Here is an 18,728-nt window from a genome sequence, read left to right on the forward strand (position 1 = left end):
AGCCCAGGAATGGTAGGCTACAGCCATTGACTTTTGCTGTCCTGCTGTCTGGGAGTTAATGAGTGGAACCCCCGAGCCTAGTTTAAGTAAATTACGTTCCCAGACCTAATGCTGCTGGGTCTTGCTCCCAAGATAAGAAACTGCTTTTGAACTCTGCTTGTATTTAAATGGTAGATAAACTTGTGGCTTCAGCTAGACTCTTCGCAGATGCCTCAGCCAATGCCATGTGTTCTGTATAAAAAGGGACATAGAGCAGGGCAGGCTAGGGCACGATTTCCGAACCAGCATGCATGGAAGTGGGTCACAGGTGAATTGCCAACAAGACGTTCATTATTTAGGTAAATCGGATTCCTGGACCTGTACCAATCAAGCAATTTAATTAATTGCGACATAGGCACTAGGAGATGGCTTAGTCAATAAAATGCTTGCTGCACAAACATGAGGACCAATATTAATCCGCAGCACCCACATAAGAAAGCAGCTGTGTGGGTACCTCGGAAAAGCTGGCCCTGAGGGGGTGAGAACAGGAGAGCTGGTGGGCTGACCAACTCAGCTACCAACCAAGCAAGCCCAAATCCAGGGCCTTGAGTTGGCCTACCCAACACCTACTCCATCTATGAACTTCTGAAGCCAAAGCTGCAGGATCTCCATAACACAGGGCAACAACAGGACATCTGAGAGGAGTCCCAGTGAGGACCCAGTATTGATAGTGTAGTAGAAGCCAGAGGCCTCAAACCAGGCCAATGACTCATTGCTACGAACATTTGCAAGTGAAGATGTGTGGTAAAAAGCGGTATACTGCGTGACACACGGTAACACACAGTAACACACCGTGACACACTACACCTCACTTGTTGAGATTTTGTTTTGTTTTCTTTGGGGGAGGGTTGCAAGGGGGAGGGCAGATAGGGAGGAACAGGGAGATGAGTGGGACTGGGGTGCATGATGTGAAATTCACAAATAAGCAATAGAAAGAAGAAGAAGGTAGAGCAGGAGGAACCGGAGGAAGAAGAGGAGACAGGTGTGATGGGGTGCTTTAGTAATCTCAGCTTTGGGGAGCCAGAGATAGTAGGATTCCTGGGGATTACTGGCCTAACTGGTTAGTTCCAGGCCGATGAGACCTGACTCAAAGAAGGTACATACACACACGCACACACATGAAGAAAAAAACCTGTGATACAAGAAGCTGAAAGAAATTATCCTCAATTGACTGCCTTTGTGTTCTTAAATAGGACTGTAGTCTCAGAGTGCCTGTGACCCCTCTAAAACTTAAGCAAAACTTTTATATGCAAGCATTTGTGGAAGAGACAAAATGTAAGTCCTTAACAAATTTCGAGGGGTCCTGTGATGAAATGATAGGGTGCGAGCCCCCCATTTTCTTAACTGGCATGTGAAAATACATTGTAACTACTTGTGCAATAATGGCTAAACTGGTTTTCTCCCCTCAAATGTCTAAACCTTCCTTAAAAGTTGTTTTTTTTTTTTAATAAAAAAACACGGATATTCAATTATATCATCTGCTGAGCAATTCATCAAACTGGGCACAGGAGACAGAAGCTTAATTGCAATAACAATTATTACTTCAGCTTGTGGTATGCTGACTGCTTATATTGGCTGAAGTTATTTAGTGTTTGGCTTTTAAGAGAGGATTCTTGATCTTCCCCCCAGCCGTTAACTTAAAGATATTAAAATTTGGGAACAATAGCAATACAAGTATTTAAGAAATAAAATATAAAAAACGACTCCCTCTAAATGAATGCCAGCACTGGATAAATGAACATTTCAGTACACTTTTTGTCTGTTTGGGTTTCTCTGTGTGGTGCTGTATTAAACCCATGGTCCTCAGCATACTAGGAAAGTACTCAAGCTAAACCGTTGACTTTGGTGCCCTCAGTTATGTTCCCTATACAGAAGGGAACACTAAATCTGAACTGGCAGGCATTGCCTCTCAACCTGTTAGGAATGGCCATCTTGAAATTTGTTAAGGATTTACATGCCTTCTCTTCCTTAAATGCTTGCATATAAATGTTCTGTTTAAGTTTTTTTCTATACACTATCAACAGTGGATGCTCACCAGGACTCCTCTCAGATATCCTGTTGTTGCCTTGTGTCATGGAGACCCTGCAGCTTTAGTTCTGTAGGACTGGCCCCTTCAGAAGTAGCCCCTCTACCATGTCTCAGGAAGGTAGCCCCTGTGCAATGTCTCAAGTCCCTGTGATATGTCAGTGGGTATTGCTCCCTGACAGTTTAAGTTCTAGTAGAATCAGTTGTTCTTAGATCTGGGTCAAAGGGACATAAAGACATTCCCAGCCCTGAAACAGGGCTTTTGGGCTTGGCTATGCATCAGAACCAACTGGGGATTTTTGAAGGAATAAAACAAAGACAAAAATGTCAGTTTAAAGTGTCTTGGGTCCTTCTACTATGTCACCAAGGTGGAAAGGAACCCTGGCTCCAGTGATGTGTCAATAAATATTCTAAGGGGCTGGGCAGTTGGTTAAATGGTTCAGAGCTCGTGTTGCTCTTGCAGAGGGCTGAGGTTTAGTTTTTAGCACCTAAATGGTTATTAAAACAATCTGTAATGCCAGTTCTTTTAGGACAGTGGTTCTCAACATTCTTAATGCTGCAACCCTTTAATACAGTTTCTCATGTTATAGTGATCCCCAACCATAAAATTATTTCATTGCTACTTCATAATTCTAATTTGATACTGTAATGAATTGTAATGTAAATATCTGGTATGCAAGATGTTTGATGTATGACCCCAAAGGGGTCAGGACCTGCAGGTTGAGAGCAGCGATTCTAGGAGAGCTGATACCCTCTTCTGACCTCTGAAGATACTGCATGCATGTGCTGCACACACACACACACACACACACACACACACACACACACACACACACACACACAGAGAGAGAGAGAGAGAGAGAGAGAGAGAGAGAGAGAGAGAGAGAGAGAGAGAATGAGCAATAGTAATGTTGTCCTTGGTCTGTAGCACCTTATGATAGAACACACTAACCTGCCTATTTTCAGTTCAAATCAAGCAGGATTCAGATCTGCAGAGTGGCTGCAAGCTGCAAGCCACTCTGTAAGAATGGGGTTTGGAAAGGCAGAAGAAAAGCTGGTTAGTGCTTCTGGACACAGGAATCACCAACAGAGCAGGTTATACCTTCAGGTACAAGTTCAAGGGTCAGCATTGGCCCTTCCTGGGACAGCAGGGGTATCCAGTAGAACCTTAGGGCTGTCAGTTATTAGGTTGTCTGCCATCCTGTCAGTGTGAATTCTGGCGATGATGTTTTGTGGGGCCTAGATGGAACCCTCAAAGAAAGAGGGGATGAATTGGAAGTTTCTCACCCCCCAATAATTGGTATTTATTTATCAAGTACCACAGCCCACAGTATAAAACTTCATGCCCAAGAATACTGAATGTTGTTGGTAACTAGTCTGCAGCATTGATTCTGACTCTTCCTTCTCTGTCATTGCTTTATTTTGAAGCTTTTTATTTGGAAATAATTGTGGAAGAGCTGCAAAGACCTCACAATCTCCCTTTGCCTGACACCCAGCTTCCCTATGGCAGCGTCTGGCAAACCCTGTAGTACTCAGCAGATCTGCGATGCAAGGCTGCTGCCAGATGAGCTAAGCCATAGGCTCTACTCAAATGTCACCAGGTTTCCCATGAAATTTCCTTTAGCATTCAATTGCACTTAGTCACTTTCAATTTGCACTCACTCTGTCCAAATAAAGAGGGTGACAGGTGGCATTCATCTTTCACTGTTCCCAGTTGTGGACTGGGCAAAGGAGGGCGGTTGGGACAGCTTGGAGACTTTCTGAAGCAAAGGCCCTGGGAGAAATTTGATCTTTAAATATTGCTGTAAAATATAGATGCTTTTGTTTTGTATGTGTGTGTGTGAGTACAGGTTACTCTCTCTCTCTCTCTCTCTCTCTCTCTCTCTCTCTCCCTCCCTCCCTCTCTCCCTCCCTCCTTCTCTCCTTCCCTCCTTTCCTCCCTCCTCCCCTGCTCTTTGTGTAAAAGAAGAGTATATAGTAGGTGCACATTCATGTGTACAAAAATGCCTTGGGACCACATGTACCCATTTGAACATAGTTATTAAAATGTTTCCTTTTGAGATGAAGATGTAGCTCTGTGGTTATGATACTTGCCTGGCATGCATGAGAGGTCCTGGGTTCGATTATCAGCCATGCTTGCACACACACACACACACACACACACACACACACACACACACACACACACACGGCAGGGGGATGTCATGTTAGCACTGCTTGGCGCGCAGAGGCAAAGGAAAAGCTGAATTCATGCTTCTGGACATAGAATCCCTGACCCAGAGCACCACTAGAATAAGTCCAAGGGGCAGCCTTTGTCCTTCCCTCTTTTAAAATGGAAAGGAGAAATGTTCTGATTACCAAAGAGGTTCAGAGATGTATGTAGGCCCAGGTATAATCAGGCCATGAAGGACTGTCCCCTGAGTCACCCTGTCCCTTGTCTAGTTGGTCTCTCAGAAGCTTGACTTTCTCTAGGACTGATAGCTGCCATATCTCCCCTAGTACACCAGGCTCGCCTGCCAGTTCACATTCTAGGACCAACAGGTAGCCCAGCTCTTTTTCATGGGTCCTTGCTGGTGGCCAGCCACTGGCCAGAGAAGTCCTCATATCTGGAAGGAGGTGTTGGGGGCTTGTGCATTCTCAACACCGGCCAGAAGGATGGCTGTGAGTTCCTACTATTGGGAATGTAATGCTCTCAAGAGGGGCCTCTATACACGTGCATACATGAATGAATGCACAGTCACCCAGGTAGGCTCTCAGGCCAGCAGAGAATCCAGAGAGCTCAGCTCCCAACTACATAGACCTATAGGATTCCCATTGGACTTTGGGGTGTGCCCCTTCTGCCTCTGAGGTGTGGCTTTTATAACCTTCTCTCCCCTTTTCATCCAGCCAATCAATTGCTCTTGGCTATCAGGGCTGTGGTCTGGCATCCTCAGCACACAGCCTTCTTCCTCTCTGGCCTAAGATAACATGCTCGTTTTTTGACTCCTGTTGACTCGGATGGGAAGTCTAAGTGGGAGTGTCCAGAGTTCACAGTCTTCTTGAATGGAGTCAATTAACTTGGGAAACGGGAACAATGGGGCTGTGATTAATTGACATGTATGGTTTCCTTCCAATCAGTGGGGATGGCATGGAGAGTGATTAGGGGGCTTCTGGGGACTCTCAGCAGGGAGGAGGAGTGAACGCTTGTGCTTGTGAAAGTCAGTTTTCTACATGTGTGCTTGTCTGAAGCATCTCTTCTTTATTGCTTGCCAGACGCTTTTCTGTCTGCACCTCTCCTGGCCTACTGGTGCAGGTCCTTCTTGACCAACCAGCATGCCTGCCTTCCACCTCAGTGCTCCATAGTGCTCCCGCCCCAGGGCTTACCTTGCTCCTTTTGTAAGTAAGTGGGGGCTTTGCACTTGCCACTGCTTCTGTCCACACTACTGCCTCAAACGTCACTTGTATGTGGGGTACACATGTGTGTGTACAGGTGTGCATGTGTGTGCGCATGTGTGTGTGCATGTGTGTATGTGTGTGTGTCTGTGTGTGTATATTGGTCTGCATGTGTATGTATGTGTGTACGAGTGTGCATGTGTGTATGTGCATGTGTGTGCATCTGTGTGTGTATGTGTGTGCATGTGTATATGTGTGCATGCATGTGTGTGTGTACAGGTGTGCGTATGTGTGGGTGTCTGTGTGTGTACGGGTGTGTCTGTGTGTGTGTGTACAGGTATGTGTATGTGCATGTGTGTGTGTATGTGCGTGTGTGTATGTGTGTGTGTATACAGGTGTGTGTGTGTGTGTGTGTGTGTGTGTGTGTAGCTTGGATTTTGTTGTTTCGTTACTCAGCCACTGCTCACCTTTCTTCTTCCTTTTGGAAAGTTGAATTTCTTTATGTGCTACATTTATGCACATGTATGTGTGGATGTCTGCAGAGGCCGGATCATCTCCTGCAGCTGTAGTTACTGATGGTTGTCAGCCCCCCTCCCTGGGTGCTGGGAACCAAGCTTAGGTCCTCTGGAAGGACAGCAAACACTCTCAACTGATGAGTTATTTCTCCAGTGCCCCACCTTATTTCTTTGAGATAAGGTTTCTCACTGCCAAATAGGTTAAGCTGGATAGACAGCGAGCCCAAGAGGTCAGTTTGTCTCTGAAGAGGAGATGATATGAATATATATTTTGTAGGCTTATATACAGCCTACAAAAATCAAGTTATTACTTTATTCTATGATAGTCTGCTGGAAATCTTTGTCTAAAAACCACAGGACTGTGCAGAATTAAAATGAGTTAAAATTTTATATAAGTATGCCAGTTTCTGCCAACATTCTGTATCCAGGGAAGGCAAAAACTTGCCAGAGTGCCTTAAGGTTATACAGTAGGTCCTATTTGATAAGAAATAACTATCGTTGGTTTTGTTTGTTTGGTTTGGTTTGGTTTTTAAGACAAGGCCTCTGTACATAGCACTGGCTGTTTTGGAACTAACTCAGAACGATCCTCCCACCTCTGCCTCCTGAGTGCTGAGATTAAAGGCATGTGCCACTATGCCTAACAAGAAAGGATCTTTTTTTTTTTTTTATTGTGATTTCAAATCTTTTATTTTATGCTTTTATTGCTAGCTTCAACATGTCTACCTGTAAAATATTCATGCAATTTCTGCTGCTGTGAGCCTGTCCAACTGTGACGGATATTCCTTTTGGTGGGCGTGGGACTCAGAGACTATCCTCAGGTGGCCACACTGTCACCTGACCTTTAAAAGCTGTAAGAAATGGTGGAGGACTGCCAGACCTTCCCAAAGCATCAGCCTGGGGTCCTGCCCACTCCTAAACAAAGAGGAGCTTTCCTGTCTCTCTGAGTTCATGGCTGATTCTTTGCTGGTTGGAATTTCCAGTACACTTTTACCTTCCCTGTGCTGGGATGACATGTGCAGTCGACCAAATTTGGCTTTTATTTTTCAACGTAAATTCTGGGGATTGAAGTTAGAGCCTCATGGTTTACGTGTGAGCATCTCCTGAACTCACAGATCTCCAAGATCAGCCACAGCCAAATACAGATGCATACAGTTGTTCTCCTACTGACCAACACAGAAGCTGCCTACTCTTGCTTCAGAATCCATCCTACCTCAATGGTCCCACCTCACCCCTGGGGTCTGGGCTTGACTGTACTGGCCTTCCCAGCCAGTAACCTCACCTAGACAGATGAGCATTTTAGGGAATCATGCCTATGATTCTAGAGATGTGGAGGGGTGTGTGGGCATGGACACAGACAAAGGCGATTTAGGGAACGTTTGTTTAAAGTAGGTTATTGTTTTGTTTTGTTTCCTGGTGCAGGGGCTTGGGAAGCGGAGTTTGAAGAATGTGGGCAGACAGGGAAAGTGAGAGCAGGCTCTCTGAGATAGTTATTTCTCGTTCCCAGAAAACACTGAGAGGAGAAACAACAGGAAGACATGGGGGCAGGGTGTCTAGGCATATCCGATAGGGGGAAATGGGAGGACCCAGGAATCCTGTAAAGTACCCAAGCTGGCTTCTGTTTAATAGACTTCCAGCCTGGGCCACTCACTTCAATTCTTTGTGCCGAGGAACTATTGGTGACTCTTAGACATTTGTCACCCAGTACCAGTGGAACCAAGGGCCACACATGCCTGGGAAAGTGCCTCACCCCTCAATTGCACTCCCAGTCCTTAGCTTATTCTTATCTAAGAATCTGGGCTGATCTTCACTGCACTCTTTAGTAACAGTATAGTAAGAGAAAAAAAATCATCTTGGGAACCTATCTCTTCCTTTATTATAAAACATGATATAATGCAGACCAAACTGGAAGGCTGCTGAAAGCAAACACAGTTTTACATCAGATGGGCAATATGAACTTTGATTCTGTCTTCTATTTCAGCTTAGAATATGAACCCGCCCAGATCATCTCTCACCCTGAATTTATCATCAAGTCCACTTCCTGTTATTGTTAATCCAACATTGGAGAGAAACATTTACTTTCCAGAAGTTTTCATTTAACCTTAATGACGACTAAACCCAACAGATCTACTTTAAAAAAAAAATAAACATTTCAGACATTCATCTGAACACAAGTCTGCTTGGTTATAAGAACATTGACCTAATAATTTCATAATATTAGCATCAATCTAATTATATCCTTTGGCCACTCCAGGCATGGTCACCGGCTTTTGAAATTCAGATGGTGAACTTGGACTGACCCTGTAGCCCCCACGGGACCCAAGTGGCCTGCAGCCGACTTTGCTGTGCACAGCCAAGAGAGGGTAATTTCACATCCTGGTCTTTTGTTTGGGGTCTGTGGACTTTGGACAGCACTTACGTTTCATCTGTGAAAGCTATTCCAAAGTATTCCTTCTCCTTCAGGTTAAAATGAGATGCCACGAGGTCAAGAAGCTCCTTGGCCAAAAGCTTGGGCTAGAAGAAGAACACAGAGGGAGAAGATTAACTCACGAGGGACTTGCGCTAAATCACACCATCTAGCATGTTCTCGGTGAAATATCTGAGAACTCAGGCACACTACATAGACACAAATGACTTTTGTAAAATCCAAGGAGGGGCTTGGATGTGGTTCCATTGGAGGGAAGGTTCTTGTCTGGCGTGTACAAAGCCCTATGTTTAATTATCAGAACAGCATAAAACTGGTTGTCATGGTGCATGCATACTTCGTGGGATCCCACGAGAAACAGAGGCAGGAGGATCAGGAGTTCACGATCATCTTCTGTTATATAGCAAGTTTGAGGCTAGCCTGGGCTACATGAGGCACAAAGAGAGAGGAAGCAGAGAGGAAGAGAGGAAGAGAGGAAGAGAAAGAGAGAGAAATAGAGAAAGACGGAAAGAAATAGACCATTAGGACACTGCTGTATAAAACAGCCAAGTGGAAGGTCTAGGCAGCAGATGGAGGCTCTGTAAGGTTGGTTCTGTCAACAAATGGCATTTTTGCTCTTTAGTGGGGCTGTCCAGCCTGGTGACTTTCCTTCCCCACCTTATGCTGCTCTGACAGGAAGATCTCTTGATTAATTGGTCTATTTAGCAAACACAGGCAGACCCTCCTATTCTTAGGATAAGGTTACTTTCTGATAAACCCAGTGTAATCAGAAAATGTTAAGCCCAAATACATTGAATATGAATACCAGAGTTTAGCAACACATGACTACGGGTGTGAACTCCAGGATACCCGGGATGCAGCCCAAGACAAAATGGCAAACTTACTTAACGTCATGAGCTTTATGTTTGTAACTAACTTGCAAGTTTCTGGAGCATGGACTTGGTGTATGACAACCTCGCCTTGCTACATTGAAAGGTTAAACACACCTGCCCCAGTGTGGCTGTTTCTGTCTACTGATCACATGGATAATTGGGGGGGGGAGGGCTCCAGCTCTAGGCATCCTTAGAGGAGACTGTAGCACATAGCCTGACCCAGGGAAATGATCCAGATACAGAATTCAAAGCACAAGTTTTCCTTAACGAAAACTGCGTTTGTTCCATTGCCAAGTCTAATATCCCTCCACTGACCTGCATGGTGGGTCAGGAACTGTGTGTCTTCTCTGTGTGGTAGGCACTGTGCTAATCACTTTTTACACATTGTTTAACTTCATAATCCTATGGGATTGCCCATTGTGCAGGGCAGACACAGGCCTGATCCCAGAGATCTCGGTGTTGTTTCTGCCTCCTCCTCTATCAATGACCAGCAGCTCAGAAATGAAAACCACTTAGAACCACATGGGTTTGAAGTGATGGTTACACTTCCTTCCTTGGACATGAGAGACCGATGGGAAATCCCACCTTGACGTACCGACAGCATCCAATGCTCTCTGCTTCCATTCCTGGCACACTATACAACCTGAGTTTAAACCAATAGAAAATTCAAAGTTGGATGTCAAACCTTTCTTCATTGACAGGAAGAGGTCTACCTCGGGAACACGGAAGGATGCTTGTGGCACATCTCAGAGCTTTGCAAATGAATTATGAAAGACGCTGCAAGATTTGAGTTCCCAGGCTTGAGCGCGTGCTATGGGATGTGCTTGGCTGTGCACACTGCTGTTTCTCCCAGAAGATGTTGGGCTGCATTTAATTTATGGGTTGCAGTGACACAGCAAGTTCACTGCTTTTATAATGCAGTGGATTATCATTTATCCATTGGAATGACTGCCATCTTTTTCAAAGTGGCCACGGTATATCTGTGATGCTTGCTGTTTCTGAGAGTATTTTGAGCTGGGCACTGGGTTACACACCTGAAACCCCAACACTTGGGAGGGTACAGTAAGGAGGAATAGGGGATTCAAGGCTAGCCTGGGCTACACAACAAGAGCATATCTTAATATCATTCTCTTCTATTTAGGATTCTCTTTTTGACTTGCCCTGGGAGCCTGTGTTAGATGTGGCATCCTTGCCAGCAGGATTCCTCCAGCACTCAGAATGGATTTGGATTTTTGCAAATGTTAAAAGTCATTTGAAGTCAAGTCTAGTGGGTGGGGGAAGAAAGTCACTTGAGTTCAAATCTGATGAGGTGGGGAGAAGGGAGGAGGACTGGTCAGTCTCACCGGGTCAATCTGACATTAGAAAATGAGGGATGACTAAAGAGTACTTACTGTGGGTTCTTGTAAACTGTGGAGGGGTAACCAAATCACCCGTGGAAAGGACAGCCGTGAGATTTCTCTCTCTGGGAATAACATTTCAAAGATATCCAAAGACCCTTGCTCAGCGAGGTGGTCTGATTGAGAAATGTTCCCCGTAGATGCTTATATGTGTCTTCAGCTGATGGTGCTATTTGGGACGGTTTTGGAACTTTTAGAAAGTGGAGCCTTGCTGAGGCGCACAGCACTGGAAGTAGGCTTTAAGGTTCTATAGCCATTTCCTGGTCCCTCTCTTTGCTTCCCATGTGTGAATGAAATGTGATCTCTCTGCTTCATGACTGTCAGGCCAGCCTCTTGATCCCTGCTGCTATGCCTTCCCCACCATGATGGACTGAAAGCCCTAATAAACTCTTCTCTAAATTTTCTTTTTCTGGACAGAGTATTTTATCACAGCAACAAAAAGTAACAAATACAGTTGTGTGTGTGTGTGTGTGTGTGTGTGTGTGTGTGTGTATGTGTGTGTGTTTTCAGTAGGAGAAAGGTACTCAGTAAGTGTAGAAATGGTTAGGGGAAAATACAGTGTGCAGGAAGGGAGCTAAGGGGCGTGTGGAGGGCAGGGGCCGTGCTGAACAGCAGTGAATGCTTGTGTCTTTCACACGGTTAGGGCCCTTGAAACGACAGAAATAGACACGTGGAACAACTTCAGTTGACATTCACATACATCTGCCTTAGAATGTCATGCCTTGCAAAGGACTTTCTGAGGCATTGTTACTGTATCTCAGACATGGTTCTAAGACCTTCCATATGTGCTATCATTATCTAAATGACAGAGGACCGCCAACCATGACTTGGAGATAGCATACAGGTTGTTCTCAGTCTTAGCAAGCCAGAACTCAAAACAAAGTCAGGATACACACAATGGAATACAACTCAGCCTTGAAGAGGAACAAAATTTAGATACATGCTACATGAATGAACACTGAAGCCAGGCTACGGAAAGAAGCAATATTAAAAAGAGAAGATGAATGTTACTACATCTCACTGTATAAGTAGCCATGTGATTTCACAGGGTTGCAAGAGATTGGAGAAGATGAGATTGGAGGGATTGGAGTTATTATTTGACGGCTACAGAATTTCTGCTTCAGATTCTGGCAACATTGTGGAAACATAGTGATTCTTCAATAACACTGTGCATATGGTTAACGTCTCTGAATTGTATATACACCGAATAGTTAACACGGTAACTTTATATGTATTTATCTCAATTTAAAAAATAACAAATACAAGCCCTAGCTTTCCTCTGCATCCTGCCTGGGCTGACTTTACTACTTCCTAGGTAAGAGGTCCAGCATCATGTGTCTTCGAGGAACAGCATTATAGGCTATAATGCTTAGTTTGAACCAGCATCTGACATTACAGATCTGTACATCATTGCTGTGCACTTAGCTAATGTGAATCTTCCTCTGATTACCAAGCCTCAGAGCTATTGAGAAGACACAATGAACTACGGTTGCCCTTCGGGAGCCTTGTAGGGACTTCTTATTATCACCATGCAACTGAACAGCCTGAGCAGACACAGCATGGCGGGGAGAGGATGACAAACCATACTCTCTCTGGTGACCTTGGTTATATGAATCACATCCTTGTGGGTGAATATCTGCTGGAACATGGAAAACCATCAACTGCTTTTCATGGATAGCATTGCAGACCAAAGGGAAGAACGTCCCACTGTGGAGCACCCACAATTTAAAAACAGAGGGAGCAGGACTGGGGAGACCCAGAACCTGTGAGGTACTTGCCTGCCCCCACCAGCCATGAGCATCTGAGTTTAGTTTCCAGAAGGCAAGTTATAAAGTGTGTGGGGCAAGTAGCCAGAATGCATTATATATTTGTATGACATTGTCAGATAACTAACAATAAAAAAGAATCACATCAACCAATGGGAGTTCAGCAAGGCAAATAGACCCCAACATCCAGAGATGTCCACTGTACGTAATGAACTAACCTCTCTCCTGTTAAAGTAGAAAATAGTAGCCACGAGAAAGTGGAGGGATAAAGGTAGTGTTGGTGGTACCTGCTTGCAATCCAGGCTCAGGGGACAGAGATGGGTAGATCCTTATGGTTCAAGGCCAGCCAGGCTAGACTATGTATGTGACCAGCTCCAAGTCCATGTGAGATACCATGTCTCAAAAAAAATGTGGAAGGTGCCCAAGGGGTGACATAGGAAGCTGATCTTCAGGTTCTAAATGCACATGTACCTGTGCACACACATGTATCTACACACATAAACGCACACACAAAATACAATAAATAATAAAAGTAGAGGGGTCGGATCAGTGATGGGGAGATAACAGAAGATTCTGGAAGACACTGAGGTTGTAACTGTTTATCTTAAATCTTCATAGAACCCCACACGTGTTATCAAGGTGACAAGCAACAACCCAACTTCTGCTTCCATCCCTGAGAGGCAGAGCAGCACCCAGTACCTAAAATCCAGTCCCCTCACTGCTCTGCTGAGACTATGAGGTCGTTTGGTACTATGGTGCATCAGGTCTGACTCTGTCACTGCATCTGCATAAGGTCTGGGCCATCGACGGCATCAACGTCTGAATTTCTGCAATCTTGCAGAGGAAGACAATGTTCCACCTTGACATGACGGTGACTGAGGAACCACGGCATTCTGAAAGTTTCTTAAGCTCCTCTGGAGTGAGTTGCCTGGTAGGCAGAAAGCTCTTTGGCTGTTCTGTACTCAGAAGGGATGTTTATAGAATCCTGCTGATTGCAATTTGCCAATTACTGGTGCTGTAAACATTTGTGGAGCCTTGCAGGGATCTGACCGGGAGAGAGGCCAGAAAAGAGGCCTGTAGCCCCATGGAGTTTGATGGGACAAACAGGGTAGAGGCCTGAAGGCATCGAGGGCAAAGCAAGCCCTGTGTGTCCTTGGTGAGCTACGCCAGTTTCTTCAGGGTCACTGGCCGTGCTGGTGGGAATGTCAGTGAGCTAAAGATGGGCTTTCTCTCAGCCTGTATTTAACAGTATTCTCTCACTGGCTTCTCTACTCTTTTAACTAAAAGGATTTCCCTGCCTTCCCTCCTTATACCCGGATAATGACTTTCCTTGCAAATGTCCCCCTCAGCATGATTGGCACATTGGAGGCACCATAGAGCTAAAAATGCCACTTTCCAGAACGAAGCTTGGACCCCTGCACAGCTACCATGTGTTAGAGGTTGGGGAAGCAGCGGGTCTTTGTTGCGCTTAATTCCCCACACAGACTCATGTGAGGTTAGGAGGGTGTTGGCTCCCATGGGCGCCCATGGGCATATTCACCATATTTTGTCTAAGGTATCAGTTTAGGGCCCTTGTACTTGTTGCACTACCCTGCTTCTTCCAGGAGACGTAAGTCGCCGCCATGATCAAAACAGCACCAGGGGCTGGAAAAAGCTCACGTGGTAAAGTGCTTGCTACACAAGCATGGGACCCTGAGTTTGGATTTCTGGCATCTATGTAAAAGGCTAGACATGTAGCATGTACCTTTAACCCCAGTGCCGGGGAGGTAGACTCACCCTGAGCTTGCCTTCAGCTAGTTTAGTGAACTAACTAAATCTGGTGAGTTCCAGATTCAGTGAAAGATCCCACAGCAAAATTATGGTCGGGGAGCAACTGAGGAAGACGCTCAGTGTCAACCTCTGGCCCCTACATGATTGTGCACACATTCTACATGTGCATCTCCACATTCATGCAAGTGCACACACACAAAGCATAGCGTGCCTATAAGCTCTAGGCACTGTCACATAACCATGATCTGTCTGGAAATCGATTGTCCACAGTACCCACTTTGGGCTTGATAGGCACTCACTTCCACATGGACGACCGTGGACAAATGATAAAACTTTGCCTTCTGCCTTCTCATCTGTCAGATGATGGGGTGGATTCAGTGGCACAAAAGATTCTAGAATATTCTTCATGCTATGATCAAATCAAACTACTTCCTCTCCCACAAGCTACTCAGCCCTCCCAGAGGTTGTGCATGTTCATTCAAAAACTCTCACGAGTTAGTAAATCTTGTCTATCAACATATCTCATCTTTCTTAAACAATCTGGAGCAAGTTGCTTAATCCCCCTGCACCTTAGTTTCCTCATCTGTGAAATGATGATAATGACTATACCCATGTCACAGGCTGTCACGAGGGTTAAATGGATGATGAGTTACATGAACCACAGTGGACAGGATGAAGTGAGTATTGCACCAGTCCATTATTATTTCAGTTCTTCATTACTGTACTTATAAAGTACACATACTATACACATATATTTATATTTATGTGACACAAATGACATTATATACATATGAAATGACTATATATGTATACGCACACACACACACACACATATATATGTATATATGCATATGTGTGTGTGTGTGTAATATAATATAATATAATATAATATAATATGTCACCAGGCCTAAATACTAGCTTGACAGTTAAGACCACACAATGACAGTAGTCCCAGTTTTCCTAGTCAATCCCACTCTTGCCCAGTTCCCTTTCAGAATCTTCATTCCTACCCAAAACCCATATTCTCAAGGATTCCCTTTCTGTACAATTTTCCACATGTGTCTCATTCTCCCATCGCATGGTTGATTTTCTACATGGTGGGTTATATGTGACATAATTTTATTGTACCTTGTACTTTACACTGCTAAAGAGAGGATTAAGGTACTGCTAGGGTGGTGGGGTGTATGTGTGAGCTCTCATGTATGTGGGAGCATGTGTGTTGTGTGTGCATGTATCTGTAGAGAACAGAGGTCAACAGCAAGTCCTCAGATCAATCACTCTCCAGCTTAAGTTTGTTTTCAAAGATGTATTTATTTTATGTGTTTGTGTGTGTGCCAGCTCACTTGTATGCACACTGTATACACACAGTGCCCGCGGAGGCCAGAAGAGCGAGTGCACAGATCCCCTGGAACTGGAGTTGCAGGCAATTGTAAGACACCCGACAACTGAACCCTGTCCTCTGCGAGAGCAGCAAATGGCCTTACTCTCTGTGCCACCTCTCCAGACACTCTAGTTCTTTGGAGACAGATTCTCTGGCTGAGCCTGGAGCTTACTGATTAGCCATACTTGCTGGCCAATGAACTCCATGGACCTGTAAATCTGTAGCCTTTCTCTTGAAGTGGGAATAACAGATGCACACTACTGACTTTGGCTTTTACAAGGATGCTGATGATCTGAACTCAGGCCCTCATGATTATGCACGGAGCACTTTATCCACGGAGAGTCATTCCCCCAGACCTACAGTGAAGGCTCTGGAAAGAGACACAGGCTTGAATACCATTATACCTCTCCTTTTAAGACAGACTTTTAGCATAAGCATCCATAGAACAAGGCATAAAGACAGAGGCTGGAAACATGAAGGCATGGAGGTCAAGCTCTGCTAGCTTTACCACAATCTACAAGGGGCTGCAACCAATGCTCCCACCTCTGGAATTTCAAGAGACATGGTCCTGTCAATTTCAAGACCCCATCTTTGTTCTATGTTTTGGCAGCCACAGGAAGCACCTCTCCCCAGATTAGGATCCCAAAGATCTGTTTTACACCACCCACCCTGGACAACCTGAGTTGTAGGAAGTACAGGATCTGGTGGCTGTCTGCTTTGGGAGTGATTTGGGGCCTGAGTCCCTTTGGAAACTGGTTCTGATGTCACCCAGTGCACAAGGCAGGTAAGCACAACCCTGCGTTACTTGTTAGCAGTGAAGTGGCTTTGACTCACCCAACGGACTCTTCCACTCTTCCGCCAAAGCTGTTATCCCATAGGGCACCATTAAAAAATCAAAGGAATCACCACTTTTAAGTTAATTACATTGAAAAAAATATAAATTAAAGCATCAAAAGCAACCGCGGCTCTTCCTTGTACTTTAGGAGAAATCAGACTGGTGTCAGAAGGCAAAGTCAGTCACTCTCTGTCTAGGGTTTTTATTTATTTTTATTTATTTGTGTCCTTTGGAGACAGGGTTCTAGCTTTGTAGCCCCACCCGACCCCCGAATGACCCCAATTTGGAATCCCTCTACCATAGCCTTCGTTAGGGGTGGTCACAGCAGTGAGACAAGAAAAGGCCATTTCCAGGAGTGGGAGAAATGATGGCGTATCAGCCCCTTCTTTCTGGCCAGGGAGGGCTAGGGTTCATCTCTTGGGAAGCCTGGGTGGAGGACCACTTGAGTTTATGAGTGAGGAAGAGCTTGTCCTTGTAACCCTGTATCCTCCCCCACTCAGTCCTGTTAGCTTCATTGGCTGCTCTGATTCCTGGGGAGGAGGGGGTAGTGCATGAGGTCATCCTGTGTGGATTCTGCACAGCAGGTTCTGACAGCTGCCCCTCCCCTGCTACCCTAGGGGCCCTGATGATTAGCCTTTCCAATGGCCTCCTGTATACTGTGGCAGGGGACACATTGAAGCCATTTGCTTTTTGCAGACTGATAAGAAGAATAGGGCTTGCCCCCTTGTCCAATATGGAGAAAAGGTCTTTCTCCATGGGGAAGAGCTACCCATCTCAGTCTCCTTAGCCACAAGATAACAAGTCTGTGCCACCACAACCCACTTTAAAGACACACACACACACACACACACACACACACACACACACACACCAGAACAACAACAACCTCCCTACCCCTCAATGGGTTCAGGGGGATCCACCTCAGGCTTCGGATCTGCAGGCAAGCACTTAACAAATTGTGGTATTTCCCCAGTCCATTTAATAAAGGTTTTTATTGGCAAAGTGAGACAGATGAATGGGTAGAGTATTTAGTGTCAGCCCAGCCCAGCATGGAAGCAGACCACAGGCATAGATGGTTGTACAGACACTCTTTACAGGCAGACATGAAACAGAGAGCTGCTACACAGTGCTGCCTCCACCCTCACAACAGCAAGGTAGGGCCAGAGGCATCAGTGGCTCAGTGGGTAGATGCTTGCCACTAAACCTCATGACCTGAGTTTGATCCCTGGGATTCATGTGATAAAAGGAGAATCCCATGAGGTTGTCATCTGACCTCACATGCACACTGTGGCCCTAGCTCCACTTCCAATAAATAAGTTCATGAATGAATGTTGCTGGCTTTCAATCAGATTGTACACCTCCGGAGACACACTGCGTTGTTATGTGCAAGAAAGGATCCCCTTTCCTAATCTTTGAGTTAGGCTCCTCTCAAAATCTCTCTCTGCAAATCTTCTAAGAGACTCACCTTGGGGATGAAGTCTCTCTTGGGAACCTCTTAAACCTTCTTAGCTCCCCTCCCGACACCCCCCCCTCGCCTGCCTCTTATATTTTTTTCTGTTGATGGCTTCTTTTTATTTCCATGTGGTCTCATCCATGTCCTCAAATAGAACCTGATCTGAGTGAGGCACCAAAAAAAAAAGTCATGACTGCTATGAGTTTGGGAGGAAATCTTTCTTCCTCATGGACTTGAATGATGCCCAGTGAAGGCTTTGACAGACAGACACGATAATTGCTTCTCTATAAATGCAAAGAGCTACCCGGACCCACCCGCTGGGGAGCCCGCTTTACATAGGATTCCCCCCAGGGGCTCTGGAAGGCAAGCAGGTGTTCATTAGGGCATCCCTCCTGCCTCTGAATTCATACAGCTACCCCCCAGACTCCTCCCTGCGTAGGGAGATGGCACAGGACTGTTAATGAACAATAGATTTGCTTTGGTGGGAGGAACACAGGCTGCTCCACAGTTCTCAGACTGCCTGTGTCAGAAAGGGCTCTCAAGTTTATGGCCTATATTATGAAGTATTTCTAGTAAATATGGAGATGCTGAACTGAGTTTAATCCTGGACTTCCACGCTTCTGCCACTAGGTCATCCACTGTTTCTACTTTTTCTCCTTAAAAAGATGCCTGTGGTGGGGGAGGGGCTAGAGAGATGGCTCAGTGGTTAAGGGAGCCTACTGTTTTCACAGAAGACGTGGATTTGGTTCCTAGCATTCATATGAGGTAACTCTCTTACTACCTGCAACTCCACTTCCAGGGTTATCTGATACTCCCTCGCCTCTGTGGGCACTACAATAAACTTAGGCAGGTACAAATACAAATACCAAATAAATAAAAAA

The 18,728-nt window shown here is 45.2% G+C and overlaps 1 protein-coding gene across 9 annotated transcripts in view; it reads right to left on the minus strand.

Annotated features, from left to right (window-relative positions):
• The window catches only part of Frmd4a (FERM domain containing 4A), a 579,690-nt gene that overhangs the window by 131,357 nt on the left and 429,605 nt on the right, over nt 1-18,728 (minus strand). For all 9 annotated transcript variants that reach the window (XM_034509726.2, XM_034509724.2, XM_076939471.1 and 6 more), the window contains one exon: nt 8,368-8,462. In XM_034509726.2, coding sequence (XP_034365617.1) covers nt 8,368-8,462 — 95 coding nt within the window. The remainder of the gene's footprint in view (nt 1-8,367; nt 8,463-18,728) is intronic.

Source organism: Arvicanthis niloticus, chromosome 8 (assembly GCF_011762505.2).
Source record: "Arvicanthis niloticus isolate mArvNil1 chromosome 8, mArvNil1.pat.X, whole genome shotgun sequence".
Classification (NCBI taxonomy): Eukaryota; Metazoa; Chordata; class Mammalia; order Rodentia; family Muridae; genus Arvicanthis; species Arvicanthis niloticus.